Source organism: Lotus japonicus, chromosome 6 (genome assembly GCF_012489685.1).
Source record: "Lotus japonicus ecotype B-129 chromosome 6, LjGifu_v1.2".
NCBI classification, from domain to species: domain Eukaryota; kingdom Viridiplantae; phylum Streptophyta; class Magnoliopsida; order Fabales; family Fabaceae; genus Lotus; species Lotus japonicus.
The window spans coordinates 58,436,495-58,456,808 of NC_080046.1; the positions used below are offsets into that span (position 1 = coordinate 58,436,495).

General features: G+C 35.6%; 3 protein-coding genes across 11 annotated transcripts; 1 reads left to right on the forward strand and 2 right to left on the reverse strand.

Moving 5' to 3' along the window:
- Positions 1–3,043: 3,043 nt before the first annotated feature.
- Positions 3,044–4,260, reverse strand: LOC130726447 (auxin-responsive protein SAUR36-like). Its single transcript, XM_057577706.1, has one exon. It carries the CDS (start codon positions 3,737–3,739, stop codon positions 3,269–3,271), a length of 471 nt encoding a protein of 156 aa, XP_057433689.1. The 5' UTR covers positions 3,740–4,260; the 3' UTR covers positions 3,044–3,268.
- A 2,679-nt stretch (positions 4,261–6,939) lies between these two features.
- Positions 6,940–11,715, forward strand: LOC130726831 (probable 3-hydroxyisobutyrate dehydrogenase, mitochondrial). 2 transcript variants are annotated; one of them, XM_057578141.1, is made up of 10 exons: positions 6,940–7,125; positions 7,524–7,612; positions 7,857–7,971; positions 8,561–8,711; positions 9,206–9,288; positions 9,662–9,781; positions 9,859–10,001; positions 10,499–10,583; positions 11,018–11,097; positions 11,576–11,715. In XM_057578141.1, exons 1-10 carry the CDS (start codon positions 7,018–7,020, stop codon positions 11,670–11,672), a joined length of 1,071 nt encoding a protein of 356 aa, XP_057434124.1. In that variant the 5' UTR covers positions 6,940–7,017; the 3' UTR covers positions 11,673–11,715. The 2 variants fall into 2 exon arrangements, with proteins under 2 accessions (XP_057434124.1, XP_057434125.1); XM_057578142.1 differs by having other exon boundaries at positions 6,942–7,125; positions 9,662–9,757.
- Positions 11,636–18,896, reverse strand: LOC130726830 (putative disease resistance RPP13-like protein 1). 8 transcript variants are annotated; one of them, XM_057578135.1, is made up of 10 exons: positions 15,027–18,896; positions 14,556–14,610; positions 14,404–14,459; positions 14,086–14,161; positions 13,928–13,980; positions 13,673–13,747; positions 13,361–13,468; positions 12,500–12,719; positions 12,207–12,361; positions 11,636–12,112 (listed from the first exon to the last, which is right to left on the reverse strand). In XM_057578135.1, the coding sequence occupies exon 1, from the start codon at positions 18,766–18,768 to the stop codon at positions 15,049–15,051; it is 3,720 nt and encodes a 1,239-aa protein (XP_057434118.1). In that variant the 5' UTR covers positions 18,769–18,896; the 3' UTR covers positions 11,636–12,112; positions 12,207–12,361; positions 12,500–12,719; positions 13,361–13,468; positions 13,673–13,747; positions 13,928–13,980; positions 14,086–14,161; positions 14,404–14,459; positions 14,556–14,610; positions 15,027–15,048. The 8 variants fall into 8 exon arrangements, with proteins under 8 accessions (XP_057434118.1, XP_057434120.1, XP_057434116.1 ...); XM_057578137.1 differs by having other exon boundaries at positions 11,636–12,089; positions 13,914–13,980; XM_057578133.1 differs by having other exon boundaries at positions 13,914–13,980.
- Between the last annotated feature and the right edge of the window lie 1,418 nt (positions 18,897–20,314).

The following is a 20,314-nucleotide window of genomic DNA, read 5'->3' on the forward strand; positions in this document are numbered from 1 at the left end:
AGTAAGCATGACGTTTTGCCAAACATTAATATATGAAGTTTGAATGTTTCTAATCAAATAGGATTTGAATATAAAGGCTACGCATATACCAGGAATTAAAGAAAACTAGAAAGCTCAGGTTTCATTGACATATGCTATTGTTTCTTATTAAATTTTGGGTCTCAGGTTCCAATATTGAATACTTTTACATACTGTTTGGTTCAAATGAGGGGAGGGGAGGGGAGGGATTTTAATGGAGGGGAGGGGAGGGGAGGGGAAGGGAGGGGAGAAATTTTAATACTTATTACGTTTGGTTCACAAAGAGAGGGAAGGGAAAATAACTTTTTTTTATTTGATTCATGAGGGGTGGGAAGATATTTTATAATTAAAATTACTTTTATACCCATCATCAACAAAACTGCAAGATTTATTACCAGTAATAATGTCAACTATTTCATCAATTTAAACAAAACATATGAAAAGAAAAAGAAAGAAAGGAACAGGGGACATGGAAACAGCAAGAAAAACGCAAAAGAACACCTACTGCTGCCCCACGAATCCAATCACAAGATGAGAACCAATCACCATCGTGGAAGAAACACCCTGTGGGACTAGGCCAAAAGCTATCCAGTGCCAAAGAAGAAGGAGAAACTCGGTGCATAATTACACAACAAACCAGTGGAGCAATGAAGGAAAAAACAACCCACAGCAAACCAGGTGAAATATCAGACCCACAATCAAGTTCACACAGTAACAAAAACAAAACTAGTAATCAAACAAAAAGGGCTATATAGATAAAAACATGACCGATTGATCAATCAAAGCGGCGGAGAAAGAGATCGGAGAGGGGGCAGCAGTGTTTGGTTTGAAGAAGGAAGAAAATAACGTGAAATGAAGAAGGGAAACCCTAGGATAAAAGATTGGAATTTTTAAATTTGAGTAGAGCTATTTTTGTCCGAAATTTATTTCCCCTCTTAATTGAGATTGGAGGGATTTTGCTCCCCTCCGTTCCCCTCTCCTCCCCTCCTAAAGTTTGAACCAAACAAAATCAAATTTTAAAAATCCCTCCCCTCCCCTCCCCTCCCCTCCATTCTCCTCCAACCAAACAATCCCTTAGTGTTTTTCACTTTTTCTTTCCATGGTACAGCAAACAAAATGCTTATATTTAAGAATAAATGGAATATACACTGATAGTGTAAAATTTATTTACACATACGACCAATTGAATTCCGCCAAATCAGAAAATATATTTTTATTTTCATAATTTTATAAGATTAAAATTATCAATTGTCTCTTTCAAAAATAATTATCGAATGTCAAATTTGTAAAATTCAGTCAAACACAAGCTTGCGCAATTTCCTGAAAAGTATTGTGCAATGTTGTCTGACTTTCCTTTATTCCATGGTCTTCTTTTGATTTTTCTTCTCATGACACCACATATATTATCTTGGGGATTAAGGTATGATAGTGAACTAATCAAAATTGTGAGTATGATGAATATCGTTTTTTTTTTTTTACAAGAGGAAAGTGATGAATATCCGTTTGAATGTGAATCAATTTATAACTGTGAGTTTTTATTTTTGAAAATATAAATGTGAGTATGATGAAAGGAGAAAAGAGTGTATTAATAAAATATGTTAGCAAAATACTCTTTTGAATATAAAATTAAAAGTCAACCCTCTTTTATTATACTAGTAGATTATCTCATCTACCATTTTGATTCTAGGCTATCCTTATTTGGACATTTGACATCTAGAAGGATTAATTTGTTCATCGATATGATAGATGAATATTCACCCAGCATTCTTTTTTTTTTGTTCAATAACCTAGCATTCTTCACTTGCAAGATGACACAAGAAAATATTTCAGTGCCTACCCACACAAATACACAATTAGAATTTTAGAATATTATAATATAATGATAGATTACATGTGACTGTCAAAAAAATTACAAGTGAAAATATATATATTTTTTACATTCAACTTCTCATATATTAATCTAGGATAAATGTAGGTACATCATAAATTAAAAACCGAATGACTTCCAGTGGGTAGTCCTCAATCCTCACATGACTGAGAGAACTAAACAATCACTTAGCTAGAAAATCCGCAATGGCATTACCTTGCCTCCTACCATGAACAAGATTAAGAATAAGAAAACTCTCACCAATATGCAAACAATCCTACACTATAGACGGGAGATATGATGGTTTATGTAACTTAACCATCCATGCTTTATAAAGGAGTAAACAAGCAGTCTCCACAATAATCCTTCCAAAGCCAAGTTCACGAGCCAAACCCAAGGCCCATCTGCAACATAAAGCCTCGGCCAGCAGAGGGGACAACTCCTTAGGCACCTCTGTTGCAACGGCTAGTACCTCACCCCGACAGTTCTGGGCTACCATACCAAAACTTGTACCTTGATTACTCCGAACCGACGCATCGATATTAATCTTTTTTTTAGGGGAACACATCGATATTAATCTTAATCCTTCCCACTGGCGGTGCACACCACTTCACATTCGTGTTGCTGTCACGCGTTTCCGGTGAAGCCATTCCTAAAAGCACCACAACATCATCCCCTTCCAAACATGGGCCATCCAATGAAGGAGGAACATTAGCATAAACTTTCTCAATAACCACCTGAACTGGCAAGTGAAAATATTTTTATTCGCTATACATAATACTTTAACTGAATTGAATTTTGTGAAGAAGTAAACAACACGTTTTTACTATGACAAAAAACCTCGACTCCATTAAAAGTTAAAACCAACTTAAAATAAAAAATAGGCTTAATACATCATAAGGCCCTTGTAATTGTAAAGGGAATCAAATCCAGGGCCTGGAAAAATATTGCATCAAATTGGGTCCCTAGAATTTATTTTTTTAATTCATTTAAGGCCAAAGTGTGCCAGCTTTCAATTTTATCCCAGTCATCAATTCCATGTGGCTTTTATAATTTTTTTAATTAAAAAAATATTTTAAATTCCAACTCAATTATTTAATCAGAAAAAAAAAATAAAAAACCTAATCTAATAATCCTTAACTAAACGATCTAATAATCTAACTAATAAATTATTTAGATTATTATTTATTTTTTTTGAAAAAGTTGAAAATGAAATATCTATTCATACTTTACATCCAAAATTCCATTTACACAAGGTGTTCTAAATTCTAATCCAACTACAATCTAATCCAGAAAAACAACAAAAGATCCAAAAGAATTCCTCAGTCGCCATCAACTCTAACATATATATCTTCGTCAACATCACCACATACCCATCCACGGTCAACAACATCGCCGCCGCACCAAACCGCCACGGACACCCGACCCGGACTCAATTCGGGTCTTCACGCGTTCAAACTCGGTGACCCGGCAAGGAATCGTGATCCCACCCGGGTGGTGAAACCCGTACTCCCTCTCCGCTTCCCTCAACAAATCCCCGAACAAAGGGTGGTTGCAGTACACCACCGACACCAGAACGCGGTGAAACTCGCCGTCTTTCTGCCCCACGTACACCGCCAAGTCTTTCCCTGATCCGGGTCGGATCCTACCGGAATGTAACCTGACCCGTTTCTCGCGCAGAGTGACTTTGCTCCTTTGGTCAGCCTCCGACCCCACGTGAGAAGCTTCGCCATGGTGCTTCCGTTGCCGATTCTCGCCGGGGTTGGATTCAATCGGTGTTATCCGGGTCGGGTATTGAACCTCTTGAAGATCCATTTTGTGCCGGGTCACGCGCTTGCCGAGTTTGAATCGCATGATGTTTTGCAGAAAACAGTGAAGCTGCTAAGGTTTCTGTCTGAGAAATGGTTCTAGAAGGTTAAAGAAGGAGGAGGGGTTTTGCTAACATGTGGTGAGGCTTATGACAGGTGCCATGGATCTGCGGTGGGTGAAATGAAATAAATCTCAGAGAGAGGTAAAGCCTAAGGGCATGTTTGGCTTGGTTGTGAATGAAACCTCAGAAGTGATTTTTCATTCAGAAACCTCAAGAGATCCCAATTTTTTTTTATGGGTCTCAAAGGGGATTAGTTAGATTGTTTAGTTAAGGATTATTAGATTAGGTTTTTTTATTAAGTTTTAGTAAAAAAAAAATCTGATTAAATAATTGAGTTGGAATTAAAAATATAAATTTTTTTTTTAATTAAAAAAAAGGCTTAAAGGTTCAATTAGTCCCTATAATTGTAAAGGGAATCAAATTTGGTCCCTTTAAAATTTTCGCATCAAATTGGATCCCTAATTTTTTTTTTTAATCCAATTAAGGACAAAGTGTGCCAACAGCTGATGTGGCTCGATTTTTAGCCTACTCAGCTTTTCCACATGGCATTTTAATTTTTTTTAAATTGAAAAATTTGAATTCTTAATTTTTTTTTAATTCCAACTCATAACATTAAAAAAAAACCTAATCTAATCTAAAAAAAACCTAACCTAATCCGAAAAAAAAATCTCACCACTTAAACATCTTCATCATCATTCATCTTCAAAACCAGAAATTCACCACTTAAACATCTTCATTCATCTTTATTCTCATTCATCTTCAAATCTTTATTCTCATTCATCTTCAAATCCAGAAATTTAAGAACCCATAAATTTATCCTCCTCTTCATCCTCATTCATCTTCAAATCACTAACTAACCTAAACACCAAACTAAATTAAAATCCCTAAATACCTAAATAACCCCAAACCCCTTAAGATAAATCCCCCTTCCTCTTCTATTATGCAAAATTGCAAAATTCCATTGTGAAAAAATTACAGTGAAGAGAAAGAAGGATCAGATCTAGGAAACAGTAAAAAAATGAAACATTGGCACAACCACAAACAAGTTAAGAGCGATAGAAAGTTTTCCCTTGAATTAAGCTCAATAAGTTGTCCCAATCTAGATTTTTGTTAGAAAACACCAGTCTATTTCGCAAACAACCGAAATCAACCCTCCATTGGAAACATCTAACTCATCCACGTACAAATCCTTAGTGCTCCGGAAAACCGCGTGCAGCCAGACCACCGCGGCGCCGACGAGGAGCGACATGAGGACGCTGAGCCAGATCTCGGTGAGGACGAGCGCAACAACTGTGACTACCGAGAGCGCGATGAGGAGGAAACGGTGGTCGACGATGCGGGAGCGGACTACGACAGGGCGGTCGCGAAAGAAGAAGAGGAAGAACCAGGCGACGAAGACGGCGAGGAAGCCGGTGAGGTTGGGGAAGGAGGTGTTTTTGGGGGAGGAGAAGGTTTTAACCCATATCTCGATTGGGTCTTGTTTGAGCAGAGAGTGAGGGTCTTGCTCTTGTTCTTCATCTGGTTTGCTGGGTTGGTGGTGAAGGGCGTGGAAAGGAAAATAGATGTTCTTAAATTAGGTTAAATTAGGTTTTCAGATTAGGTTTAGTTTTTTTTTTTAGATTAAGTTTTTTTAATGAGTTGGAATTAGTTTGTATTAAAAAAAAAAGATAAAAGCCACCTGTCAATGATGACAGTGTAAAAACTAAGACACATCAGACTCAGTCACACTTTGAACCCAATTAGATTAAAAAAAAAATATTAGGGACCCAATTTGATGCGAAAATTTTACAAGGATCAGATTTGATTCCCTTTACAATTTCAGGGACCAATAGAGTATTTAAGCCTAAAAAAAATTATAAAAGCCACGTGGAATTGATGACTGGGATAAAATTAAAGGCTGACACACTTTGACCTTAATTGAATTTAAAAAAAAATCTAGGGACCCAATTTGATGCAAAATTTTTCCAAGCCCTGGATTTGATTCCCTTTACAATTACAGGGGTCTTCTGATGTATTAAGCATAAAAAATATTTATGCAACTTATTTTTTAAATTTTAAATTAAAAAACTTAATTTCTCTCTCATTTTGACGTTTTCGACTTTAATTTTTATTGAACTCATTTTTCTTATTCCCCCAAGCTTCATCATAGAACCTCTTCTTCTATGAATCTGCTTATTTTTCTTCCACTCGGCCGGCCGAGGGTGAAGAAGACAAAGGCGTGAGGAGTCATTTACTCATTAGCGCCATCCAGGCTGTCTTATTCAATTACACACCGCCACAACGAATGTAAAACGAAAAGGAAGATGATAATGGACATGGGTTGAAGTAGAAAAGGGGTACATGAACAATAAGTTCGAACTTGGAAGGAATGTGGAGAAGAAACTTTCAAACTTTAATTCCTCCATGAGCCTCTCATGTACCAAATCCATGTTGTAATGAGCTGTTCTCATGTACCAAATCATGTTGTAATGAGTTGTGTTAAAAGTGAGTTACACAATGCTAAATCACAATAAGAGCATCAGCAACAAAGAAACTTTGTGAGTTTCTTTATGACATGTCATCTGAAGTAAAGTTTTTTAACCGTTGCAGAAAATTAAGTTTCTCCACGTGGCAAGCAACTTTGCTCCAAAGTTTCTCTAGAAACTTTGCTCAAAGTTTCTCTTCTAAATTTAATGATTAAAAAATAAATAAAAAACAAATAAAAAAGCAAATAAATAGGTAACTGGATTTACAAGAAAGTAGTGGGGTATATTGTGGGATCCATTTAAGAAACTTTTTAGAATTTCTGGATTGGAGTAAAAAGTGAGTAGAGTTTATTAAAGTGGTTTAAATGACGTGGCATTACCAAAATTTAAATTAGAAACTCTAATGAGTTTCTTGGATAATGATGCTCGCCCATGTGTGACGACGTAAGCACAATGTAACCATATTTCTTAAAAATAAATACAGTGTATATTTTCAAAGATTAAAAACAAAGAAATTTATTTTTTCAAAGATTAAAACTAATATTTGCTATATTTATAGGAATAAAAAAACTGAACTTTTTTTAAATTCTTAACTAGTACATAACCATAGCAATCATCTCCTATTTTAATTAAAATAATTATATTCTATCTCCGCTATAAAAAAATTGCGTGAAAATGAGATGAAAAAAAAATGTATATGTATAAAATTAATTTTAGTTCATGATGAAAAAGGTGACATGATGAGCTTACAAAAACACAAAAGATGAACTAAAAAAAGAAAGAGAGAAAGGATAGCCATGGCGATTTGCAGGTTGAGATCTCTGCTTTCTCTTGCCAAATGCAATTCTCAAACCTTCCAACTTCGTTCTTTCTCTTCTTCCCAGGCTCCCCCTCATCACTTGCAGGTCTGTAATCACTCACTATCCCCGTTCTCTGAGTCTACTTGCCTTAACATACTGTTTTTTTTTTTTTTGGTGAACACTGCTTCTTATCTTCTAAAACATGCAAAGCTTGCATCTTTCATGCTAATTCTTATCTGGGTAGTTCACAGAATTTTTAGCCTTGATCATACCAGTGAGTTGTGTTGCTTTTTATTTTTCTCTTGGGGTGTTTTTCTCTATGTTTATCTCAAAGTTGAGTATTTTAGGTGTTAGGTTTTGCCTTTATGAGCTGAAAGTTGAATGTTTAAAACATCATTAACTGTTTTTTATAGGTTCATTAGCTATAATTCATCATGTTAACTTGATGCTTGTTTTGTAAATTTATACTTTATTCTTCTAACTGATAATGTGATGCACTACAGAATGTTGGATTCATTGGTCTTGGAAACATGGGATCCCGAATGGCGAATAATCTGATGAAAGCTGGATTCAGACTTACAGTTCATGACCTGTAATGTTTTAAACACTTTCTTGATCTTACCATGCCTTTTATTTATTGAGTGCTGAGTTCCGAATTTTATCGTTTTGAGAGAGTACTGAATTCTCATTTCTTTGGAAGAGGCGATTTGTAGGATATTGAGGTATCGCGTGAAAATGTGTTTCGTATGTGGAGTCTGAGTTAATTGCATAGTTAATTTCTTTTTGTTAATTTAAGAAGAATGTGATGCTGATTGGGATTTGTAAAAATTTGGCAGAAACTCTGATGTTCTCAATAAGTTCTCTCAGATGGGAGTTTCCACGAAGGAAACACCTTATGAAGTTTCAGAAGCGAGCGATGTTGTAATTACAATGTTACCTTCTTCTGCCCATGTGAGTATAGCTGTTCTAGTGATAGTTTCTTTCTTGTGAATGGATTACATCATCTGCTTTAGTTAACTCTATAGCCCTGCAGCAACTACTTAATCTTTGCGCTATGATTTCAATTTTTGGTTAACCAGCTAAGATAATAGTATTATTGTTGACTTTGCATATGGTTAAGAAAAAGGACATAAAAATGTTAGATTGACCTGTTCTTCTCTCTCTTATACAAAAATAAAGGCTTCTAATTCTGTAACATGATGAAACCTGACATATTTTTCATGCTCATAAATTCTTCCTATTTGAAATAGGTAACATGTTACCTTACAAAGATTTATTATCTATGGTTGGAGACATGGAAATGAACTTGTTTAATAGTCAAGGGTTATATCAAATTATGATTGTGGTTATGTATCTTGTCACATCTATATTTAACTGGCCCAAAACTGTAAACCCGTATTTAGCTTTACAGTTCACTAAGATGTGTACTTAAATAGCTCATCTAGCATTTTACAGGTTTGAATGCCTTGTGTTACTGCTTCAAATATTATAATATGACCATGTTTGATGTCAGGATAACATCCTTATTTAATTTAAGTAGGTGATTGATGTTTACACTGGACCAAATGGTTTGCTTCATGGTGGAAAACTCCTAAGGCCATGGTTATTGATAGATGCATCCACTATTGATCCACAAACATCAAGAAACCTTTCTGCTACAATATCTAATTATATTCTAAAAGAAAAGAAAGGTAACATAAAGTAAAATGTTAGCCAAGTAAACTATATTTTAACTTGAATTGCCGTCTATGAATTTGTTATTCTTTCCATCACCTTAGAATTTTTTTTTTCATATTCATTCATAACTAAATTGCTGTGCATGGGAAATTCCCTGGGAATTCTATGCAGTATGCAATTCACGGATTGATAGTTTGTACTTTGTATAAAACATAAGGGCAACTTGCACTATCTTCATGAGATATCTTTAACACTTGTCATGCTTATTTGTGAAAATCACAAAGTAGTCAACTCAATTCTGCAATTTATATATTAACTACCCTTCAAATATTTCAATAAAGTTGTTTTATTCTATTTTTCTTTATGGATGGGTAGAGGAGCCATCATAAAATCCTGCTGGTCTATCAATTGCTTCTAATTATTTAGTATGATGACTGATTTACTCTTTTCAATGTTGTGTTACTGAAAAAAAAAATGTTGTGTTACTGAATGATCATACAATATGCAGGTGATTGGGAAATACCTGTCAAGTTGGATGCTCCTGTATCTGGAAGTGTGATTGCAGCAGAAGCTGGTACACTTACTTTTATGGTATTTCTTCTCTTTTATTCTAGCCTATTGAAAGCACACCCAAATTAGAATATGCCTTTGGTGATAATTTTAGGTTTAAAGGCCGTGCATTTTATTCTGAAAACCAGAAGAACTCTGTATAACTATTCCTTTCGATTCTTATTGGGAATAGTACTTTTTAGAATAAACTCCCGATTTGGCCCTAGAAAGATTTTTGGAGCATCAATATGGTAGTTGAAAAACAAGTGAGATCATATTGGCTCTCAATTATCTATGGTCATTGAATGATATCAATCTGATCCCAGCTTTCAGTTACTTTTGGACTATTTTGATGTCGAAAAATAGACATTGGAGGACTAAATTAATTTAATGAACAAAACATGAAATTTCCCAGGTAGGTGGCTCTGAGGAAGCATATCTTGCTGCAAAACCCTTATTCTCTTCAATGGGTAAAAGTACAATATATTGTGGTGGAGCAGGAAGTGGTTCTGTAAGTTTCATACTTATAATTTGGGTAGGGTTACTAGTACCCCCGTAGCCTATGTAACTGTAGGTCACATAATTATATTTTGTCTTGGGTTTTGTTATTAGGCAGCAAAAATCTGTAATAATTTGGCTTTGGCTGTTAGCATGCTGGGAATATCAGAAGCCCTTGCTCTGGGCCAATCTCTAGGTGTTTCTCCCAGCACCTTGACAAAGGTATTTAACTGCTCCAGTGCTCGCTGTTGGAGTAGGTATGTGGTTCTTCTCTCTCAATTCATCATGAAATAAGCTTCAGGGCTATAGTGGATTTTGTCTGCATCTTTAACAAAATGTGGTGCCAAGGATTCATCTGAAGTCTTAGAACTAATAGTGGCTATAGTGGAACAGGTAGGACAATAGGAGTATATTTTCTCGCTAATACGGTACAAACTACCATTAAGTTTCAAATGCCATAATGTTAAAGTACATTGTGTCCGACACATAACTAGTTGCCTAAACTGCTTCCACTGCAAGTGGCATTCCAAAAAGTCATTAAATCCTTATTCATTCATTAGTTTTTCCTAAAAAATTACTGTCCTTATCTGCTGTCTTATAATATTCCGAGACCCTTTTAGTTATCATCTGATAACAAAAACAAGACTTCTTTTTCAGCTTCTGTATAACTTACACAATCTTTAAGGAATTTTGCAGAAGTTTAAAGTTGTGGTATTTACACATAAAATTAACGGGCAATATTTCATTATTACAGTGATGCTTACAACCCGGTTCCTGGGCTGATGGAAGGGGTGCCATCTTCAAGGGATTATAATGGAGGATTTGCATCCAAGCTTATGGTAACTAACTGAGCTTTAACTCAACTCACATATGTCTGCCTTAAAAGGGTTGTACTTTCTCATCTATCTTATTGAGCTAAAGCCTGGGAAGTGCAAGATCTTTTTTCATTGGTGCACAATTTCTTCTTAAGAGCTTTTGCAATCTCCAATTTACTTGCTGTTCATCTCCATTTGTTTACCATTTTCACTTTGTTCCTAGTTGTCCATTGCATATTTCATGTGTCTTTTTTTTGAAACTTATTGTTGGACTCTATTTCCACAAAAATATACAAAACTTACAATAAGAAGTGTAGGATTTTTTTTTTCTTTCAAAAACAAAGTTGTGTCTACATTGAATGTGAACTGTGAAGTATATTTTTCTCTAATATATTTTTGTTAACAATTGAATTTTAGGTTGTTAAGAATAAGCTAAATTAATTGCATGTTTCCTCCAGGCTAAAGACTTAAACTTAGCAGTAGAATCAGCTGAGCTGGCTGGATGTAAATACCCACTAACATCGGAAGCACAAAAGATGTAAGTGCCTCTTCTTGCAAAACCTATTAATGTCATGACAAGTCTCTTGCTATTATTAATCCATTGTGAAAACTGTTTTGCTTCTGGACCATAATACTTGAAACTATAATTACATTACACATGCTTGTAATGGCATGACATTTAAGTTGCAAAAATACTTGTTTCATGTCATGTCTTATCAGCAAGTTGGTATAAAAAAATAGTTTCACTTGATTTAGGATTAACTTTTAAACAGTCAAATTATACTTTATTTTTCTTGTATCATTTTTTCTTATCTTTGCAAGAAGGTTGGCAATTTTGATTCGGGTGATGCGCCTCTTTGGTAATACATAATATCCTACAAGAACTTTACTAATAGCTTGAACTCCTTTAAGAAAAACAAGGGAAAGGATTTTCTTTGGTTATGTGTCATATTTTGGCTGTCCTCATTATACAGAGTACTTCAAGATTGTTTACCAATGAACTTTGTTTTGCGCAGATACACAGAGCTATGCAATGGTGGCCATGAAGCCAAAGACTTTTCATGCGCATTTCGTCATTACTACTCAGGAACAGATGAGATTGTTGACCACTAAATTAAAATGTTGGTGCCATATATATGGTTACAATCATTGTAAATTGTAGACATTGTAATAACAAGCATTGTAATAATTTGTCATATAATAATAGTCATGAGCTTCCATAATATATCACCTTCATTTTCATAAATTGGTAAAATCTCGAGAATCAAAAACAAATTGTTGGAGATGAAGGGGTGCCTTTCACAAGATTATGTACTTGTTGATCTTCAGCAATACTTTTGCTTGTTTCACAAGATTTTTTTTTTGAATGTACTTGTTGATCTTCCTGTAAAAGTTCACAAGATTAAGTTTTCTGATTTAGAAATCTGGTAGCCTCATTCTCTGCTGGCTTGAGCTATTGATTCTTTGAGAACCAAAATTATGGTGCCTCAAGTAGTAAAGATCATCAAAAGCATTCTGATGTCTACAAGACTGTCAAATAAGCCATGGTTTAACTGCATTAACAAGTAGAATTTATCTTTAATATAAACTTCATAGAAGACTACAAACCAGAGAATTTTGGTTGCTGAATTAACAATGCCAACAAACCTTCCATTGGATTTTCAGATTAGTAGTTGTTTCAATCTTTCAAGCAAATCTGGGGCAGGCAGTGAAATCTGGAAGTAAAAGCACAATAACCAGAGCCTTTACGGTTGAAGTTTGGACATTTGATACCCACTTCCTTCTCCAGAAATCTTTCAACTCTACAAAAAAAAATGATAACAAAGTGTATAGCATTAGAAGGAAATAATCAGTTTAGTGAAAGCAATATCCCCTCTATGAAGAAATATGCCAGCGAATTAGCTACATCTATAACATTAGAAGGATTTTAAAGAACTCACGTGATTGTAGTAACCAAAGCAAGCATGATTGATATTCCCAGCATAATCAACAAAGGAGCCACTTCAATGTTTGTTAAACAGGTTTTTTTTAAAGTCCACATATCTCCTTAACACAATGAGATCTCTGCTTGAATAATCTTTATTCAAAATGTTAAAACACATTTACTATGACTGCTCAGTTTAATGGTGGGAGTGAGACCATATAACGATGTACACCAAACTGTATACAACAGAAAAGACCATAAGTTAATTTCTCAGAAGTTTTGCTTGAATTAAATATACACAAATGTTTACTGTAAAGAAAGCAGTTACAAAAATTTATAACACAAATTTGCTGTTATTGACATTCTGCTACTTCAGGTACAGCAGAATAATTACCTATTGAAGAAATCCATCTCTTCACTAGTAGGACTGTTCATGGTTCGGTTCTTTGCTTGAACCGATCCGAACCGAACCTGAACCAAAATTTTGGTTCGAGAGAACCGAACCGAACCGATATAGTATGGTTCGAACCGAACCGAACCGGTTACAAATTTTGGTTAACCAGTTCGGTAAAATATGCATATTTATAGATGGTTCGAACCGAACCGAACCGAACCGATATACTATGGTTCGAACCGAACCGAACCTGAATTGGTAGTTGATATTTTGGTTCGGTTACCGAACCGGTTTTTCAATTTAGGTTCGAGTTCGGTTCGGTTCTTAAACGGTTCGGTTTTCGGTTCGGTTCTTGGTTAGCTTCGGTTCTCAGAGAACCATGAACAGTCCCACTCTTCAGTATAGTGAAAGAACCATTCCCTCCCTGAAGAACTGTGCCAGTAAAACTATCTATAACATTAGAAGGGAGGTTTAAGTACTCACATGATTGTGCAAACGAAATTCAGCATGATTGACACTCCAAGCACAGTCAACAAGGAAGTTAGCCGAAGGAGCACCTCATATATCAGCTCTGAAGTCTAAGAGGCTACACTGTAAGTCAAAGAACATATAATCACACACTTAAGTAGTAAAATTTGTGAAATTAAAACAACTCTTTTTTATTAAAAAGGAGCTGAAACGAAAGACCAACTACCAAACCATTCTACAAAAAATTACTTTCAGGCATCTACAACATCCCTTTCTTTAATTGGTCCTAAAAATTGAAGATTTTAACCATGGAAAAAAGGAACTAACCACACAATAATTGCAGCCTTCTCAGTTAAAATTTTGATTTTTGATGCCAACTCCTTCTCTATTAATCTTTCAACTCTACAACAAAAAATTGACAACAAGTAAGATGCAAATAATCCATTTAGTGAAAGCACCATCCTCGTCCATGAAGTGGACAATAAATATTCAAATTACATCAGAAGGGAAGTTTAAGAACTATGATTGTAAAAATCAAAGCCACCATTGGATAATCAAAGCCACTAACATGATTGTACTAACATGACTGACATTCCCATCATGATCAACAAGAAAGGAACTATCCACTCCAATGTCTGTAAAACAGAAAACACCAACTTTTTAAGACTTCTTTTTATCATACTTATCACTCTAACTTCTGCTCAAAAGTATTAAGAGATCTCAGCTTGGATAATCTTTACCTCAAATGTTAAATTAAAGATTTGCTGTAAGTCTTGTGACAGGGAAGTTTAACGGTGCGCGGACCAGAACAACAAACTGAAAATGACAGGAAAAGACTTTAAGTTCTTTTCATAGTAAGACTGGGATCACTGGCATAAAAAAATTAAATGAATTAAGCAGAAGAAAGGAAACATGTACATGACTCAGAAATCATGAAACATTTTTCTTTTGCAGTAGGTTAAATAAATGGGATGGTAGATGATAATTTTTTCACAATTAAGAGAGTAATGGAAAAAGTTGGTGCAGAAAATGAATGAAGTTGGGCAAGTGTCATTTACTAGATAGAGCAGAACCATTTCCTGTTGATAATCCTAGTTTAGCTCAAGAAATCAATCTGCGAGCAACCTTAACAAGTTTAGCAAAGCAAACATCCCTTCCATGATATGTGTCAGTAAAACTATTATGTTAGAAAGGAAGTTTACGAACTCACATGATTGTACTGATATTCCAAATATATTGACCGAGGGAGTTAGCCGCTTCAATATCTGTAATACATGGGAAAAAACATTAACTTAACTTTCTTATCATCCTTTTAAGTTGTAACTATATCTTCTATAGTGAGATTCTTTTCTTGTACTAATTTTTATTACTGGCCTACAATACAAAAATGCTTCATAGAAAAAAAAAATTGCGAACTATTCACAATTTGTCAAAAATATCAATTTAACTGTAAAAATTGGAGTGTGATCTATGTGATTATGAAAGGAAATCTATAACACAATAGAATAGAAACGAAATTCATCCTTGATTCAAAATCTTGAAATGTTTTTCTTTTGCAATGAGTTAAATAAATGGGTTGGTAGAAGATAATTCTTTTCCAGTTGAAAGAGTAATGGAAAAAGTTGGTGAAGAAAGTGAATGAAATTGGGCAAGTGGTGATTACTTGAGATTGAGTAATTACCTGTTGATAATCCTAGTTTAGCTCAAGGAATCCATCTACCATTAATCTTAATTCCTCGGATGTGGGAAATTTTGGGCCAAATTTCCGGGTGCTTCATTTTGCACCGTTCTTCCAATAGAGGACACTCAGTGATTTCAAGTTTAATTAGAGAGGCAGGCAGCCTTTCTCCCGCCACATTCTCCAGCTTCGGACAGCACTTAATTGTTAATTGTTGCAGGGAGGTGAGATGGAGAAGCCCCTTGCACTCCAACATCTCCATATTTGTCAATTTCACCAACTCCAGGGAAGTAAGGGAGGGAGGCAGCAACACCAAACCCACTTCCGGGAAGGACTTGACACCGTCACATGGACCTCCAATGGTAAGATGCGTGAGCATGTCCACCGAAGCTAGGAATGGACTCCTCATCAATTTCTCACAGTTCTTGATCACAAGTGATCTCAAGCTAGGCGGCATACTAGGAAATAACTCAACTTCTGGGCAATTGTCTATCACGAGAGATTCTAACTTTGGGAGAAGAGTACTCATGTGATAAGGTAATGACTTTAACTTGTTGCAATCAGAGACAGAGAATTTAGTCATTGCAGGCGCAGACAATCCTTCATTTGGGAATGATACAAATTTGGGGCAGCCATCTATGACGAAATCTGTGAGAGCAGCGTCCTGTACTGAAAGAGAAAGACTTTCCAGATTTTCAAGGTTTTTGATCGTGAGAGAATGGAGATTTGGAAAGGTCTCCAACAGGAGGGATGTGAGAGAATCACAGCTACTATTTATATACAGCGACTGAAGTAACTCGTGCTGCTGCTTTGGAAATTCTAGCTTCCTGAAATCCTGGATACGCAAGTTCTTCAGTGATGCAGGTAAACAATCTCCCGGGAATGATCTGACAGATGAACAATTCTTTATTTCTAAAAATTGAAGAGAAGTTGGTTGGGTGATGGTGATTGCCTCAAACATGGACTCCACCACCTCGCTTCCTTCGATTCGTAGATCTTCCACCGAAAGGGGTATCTCCCGCAATGATACTTTATTGCTTTCATATATCTCTAAACGGCGGATGGCAGGAGCCCTTGGAAGAGAGGAAGCAAGCTGCTCACATCTGCTAATTTCAAGTGATTCCAAAGCTGGAAGGTTATTTGGCAAATCTCCCCTTAATCTGGGACAGCTGATTATTTTGAGCTGCTTTAGTTGAGGAAAGGCATTTGATTCAAAGGGACGCCACACCTCCCAACATGGCATGTCACGGAAATACAGAGATTGAAGGGAGGGAAAAGGTGTCCCTGAAAAGGAATCGTCGCTCTTCAAAAATTCAACACCAACAGTCTCCAACCCCTTCAATCGGATAATAGATAGTTCCCTGAGAGAGGGCAGTTGTCCAAGTGAAGGAAGCATACAACAATTCATACAATCAGATAGAGATAGCAAAGTCATGTTGTGGTAGGAAGAATGTCCAACCCATTCTGGAAATTTAGTGCCCCTGTACCCAGATATCCATATACGCTTCAGGTCTTGGTGAGGTTGTAACTTGTCAAGAATGTCCATTTCAGTTACAGAATCTGTAAAATTGCTCTCAAGAGACCAAAGCAGGTGTAACTCATCGAGGTTTTTCTTATCCGCTACCTTTGCCTCCAACGCTTCATAACCATTGGCAACATTCTGCAAATTGAAAATTGCAAGTGATCCATGTAAATTTGAAAGCTTTCCCAATTCTTTGATCCTCTGCCCTTCATGCTCGCCCACAATAAAGTCACTTAAATATTGCAAATTTTTTAATCCAGTCAATCCTTTGGGCATCTCTTTTATTTTAGTAAGACGAATATCAAGATGACGCAAATTTACAAGATTTTGCATGCCATCAGGTAACATAGTCAGCAATGAACACCAAAACAATTTCAACGTTTGTAGATTGTATAAATTACACAATGACTCTGGTAATGTCTTTATGCTTGTGTGAGAGAGGTCCAAATATCTCAAATGAATCAACTCACCAATTGAATCTGGTAATGCTTCAACATCCGGAAACATACTAAATGACAGGACTCTTAAGTACTTCAGATTGGACATAATGACGCATGCTGCTTTTTCACGGTTGAATGGAGAATATTTGAAATAAATTGGTAAGAGTGTCCTCAAGTATTTAACTCTGCCAAAGAAATCAAAATTTTCAGAGATTATACCACTGAACCCACTTAATGACAAATGACGAGTCTTCATACAAATTTTAGATTCTTTCCCAAGTTCTTCGGATCTGAAGTAGAATTCTCCACCGAGTAGGATCGCTAAATCATGCACAAGATCATGCATCATAAAATAACTACCGCGGCGACATCGAAGAAAAAATGATCTCGCTACCAAATCATCAAAATACTCACAACCGACTTCTTCTAAAGTCTTTCCACTTTTTGAAGGCGGTAAAAGATCTTCCGCCATCCACAACAAGATTAACTCATCTTTTTCAAATTCATAATCCTTAGGATACAATGAACAATAAACAAAGCAACGTTTCAAAAATGGAGGTAAATAATGATAACTAATTCTCAGTGCTGGAATAATCTTGCTCTCATTTTCAGAAAGTTCCCAAATGTTGGAGTTCAATATATTATTCCAGTCTTTTATATCATTTTTACCTCGCAATAAGCCTCCAAGTGATTGCGCTGCTAAAGGTGACCCATCACACTTTTTAACAATTTGTCTGCCAATTTTTTCAAGAGTTGTGTTCCCATTAGATGCTGATGAAAAACATGCATGGTTCGCAAAGACTAACCAACAATCTTCATCCAACAATTGCTTTAGACGATAACCTTGGGAAGTTTGGATTAGGGAAGCAACTTTTTCGCTACGTGTCGTCACGAGAATCTTGCTTCCCTTAGTCCCAAATTGAAGAGGTTTTATAAGAAAATTCCAAGTAACATAATCCTCCAACCAAACGTCATCCAAAACTATTAAGAATTTCCTCCCCATCAACTTCTCTTTCAATTCAAGATGGAGTAAACTTATATCGTTCAGACCACAATTACTTTTGGTAATTGCCTGTGTGATAGTCTTAGTAACCTTGAGAATATCAAACTCATCAGAAACACAAACCCATGCTTGCAAATCAAATTCCTGCTTTAAATTTTCATCATTATAGACCACTTGGGTTAAAGTTGTTTTTCCCACTCCACCCATACCAACAATAGGGATCACACCTACTTTACCATCACTCATATCATCATCTAGCAATAATTTGAGGATAGCTTCTTTGTCTTGATCCCTGCCATAGATATTAGATCCGTCTTCAAGAGGGGAAGATGGGAGTCTCCATGAATAATTCTCCTTGGCAACCTCTTTAAGACCAAGAATGTCTTTGAGTTTGAAAATAGATTCCAGTCTTTCAACTATGTCTTCCAACTTATTAACCATGTCCCTGTCTTGAAAATTGAAGTAGCGAGAGAAGAAGTTGCTTACCTCCTTCTTTTGAGTGGCAGCTTTAGTAGCAACATGATCCAGAAAGTCATCAGCAACATAGACAGCATCTTTGAGGTCATCGAGCCACTTGTTCACTGCAGAGTCCTTGATCTGTTTCTGCTCAGCATCATTCAGCACTGCTTCAACAGCATACAGAGTGTTCTTCAGCCGTTGGAGCAAATTATCATCAAGCTTCTTCCCTCGGATGAAGTTAACAAACTCAGGAGAAGCAAGCTTGTCTATAACAACTTCAATAAAAGCAGAGAGAAAAGCTTCACCCACAACTGCCGCCATGATCTCAACACAGGAAGTGTAGGAATAGGATAGATGAGTAGAGAGAAATTCAGTAAGAAAGATAAGGAATTTCAAGTTAAGTTTGTGAGTACACAGTTAAGTATATATCTTTCAAAACCCCACCATTCGTTTACACAATAAGATACTGGCATTATTGAGTCACAGTTAGAATTTAATTTCATCCAAGTCAGTCAATAAATATTAAACAATGACTAAATGCATATGAAAGACTTCTTCTCATCGATAATTATATATAAATGACAGCTCACCTAGCACCTTAATCAAAATGTTTAAACTAACTCTTCATGGCCGGCCAACCACCTTCACAACTCGATTTTCGAAAATGGCTTCTTGTCTTCTTCCGTATGGGATAACATTTTTCTATTCCTATGAGATTTTACTATATATCAGAAACTTCCTAACTTATAGATTTAAGGCTAAGTTGTAATTTGTATATAACTTAACGAGAAAGACACGGACAAAAATCCAAAAATATGGAAGAATGAACAATATGAAAGTAATGTCTAGTGGCGGCATTAAACAACAGAAAAATGAACATTATTGTTCAGTGACAAACGTACAATAGTAATTAAATCCAAGTTTCATAAACATTAAACAATGACAAAGAGAAATGCAAAGTGATCTTCTTTCTCTCACCGTGACTTGATGTTATATATACATCTCATATCTTGATCTTGAAAGATATCACATAAGAGCATCTCGAATGCATGGTTGCTTGTTGGGTTGCTACATTTATTTTTCTTGCAATCTGTGCAGTGATAACTACATTTATTTTTCTTGTTGGCCAACAAATGCTATTTAATGAAAATCAATAACTCCATTCCTATCAACATTGGTTCCTGCTCGTGCAAGTTAGCTGATTACATTTTAAAAACAATAATAAGAAACATAATAAAAATTGGCTTTTAACAATACATGGCTTATTGTAACGCTCAAGTCTTGACTAAAAATACAATTACCCTAGGCAAGGTGAACTCAAATAACTGGTGCCAGCAATTACATGCATGCTCATTAAATATTAGAACCAATTGTAACTCCTTGGCTAAAATACAATAAAAAGAGTAACAATAACTGGTGCCAGCAATTAACTTTTTGTAAAACCCAGGGTAATTGTAACTCCAATTATAATTAAAATACAATAAAAAGCATAACACTACAATATTGGCTAATTAAAATACAATAAGAATTAGAAACATTACATTATAATATTAACTAAAACAAAATAAGAAATAGAAATATAACAATTATTCCTTAAACAAGTCCTCTAATTGGCGCCTAGTGTACACACATATGTTCTTAAAATCTGCTAATTGTTCCTCATTCATGTTAGATGTGTCTTGGAGAAGGATATCATTTAACATCTTCAGCTGGTCATTCTTCTTTAAACGCTCAAGTCTTGCCATCCTTTCCTCTCTTCCCTTGGCAAGAGATTATGCATCTACCATCCTTTCTTCATTGTTGGAAGTCGTTGTAGCCTTTGCCTTTGCCTTAGCCTTTGCCTTTGCCTTCATATCTTTCTGCCCCG

Coding starts and splice junctions, on each gene's coding strand:
- LOC130726831 (XM_057578141.1), top strand. CDS start 7,018: ATGGCGATTTGCAGGTTGAGATCTCTGCTTTCTCTTGCCAAATGCAAT. Junction 7,972..8,560: donor TGTTACCTTCTTCTGCCCAT/GTGAGTATAGCT, acceptor TAATTTAAGTAG/GTGATTGATGTTTACACTGG. Junction 11,098..11,575: donor ACATCGGAAGCACAAAAGAT/GTAAGTGCCTCT, acceptor TGTTTTGCGCAG/ATACACAGAGCTATGCAATG.
- LOC130726830 (XM_057578140.1), bottom strand. CDS start 18,768: ATGGCGGCAGTTGTGGGTGAAGCTTTTCTCTCTGCTTTTATTGAAGTT.
- LOC130726447 (XM_057577706.1), bottom strand. CDS start 3,739: ATGCGATTCAAACTCGGCAAGCGCGTGACCCGGCACAAAATGGATCTT.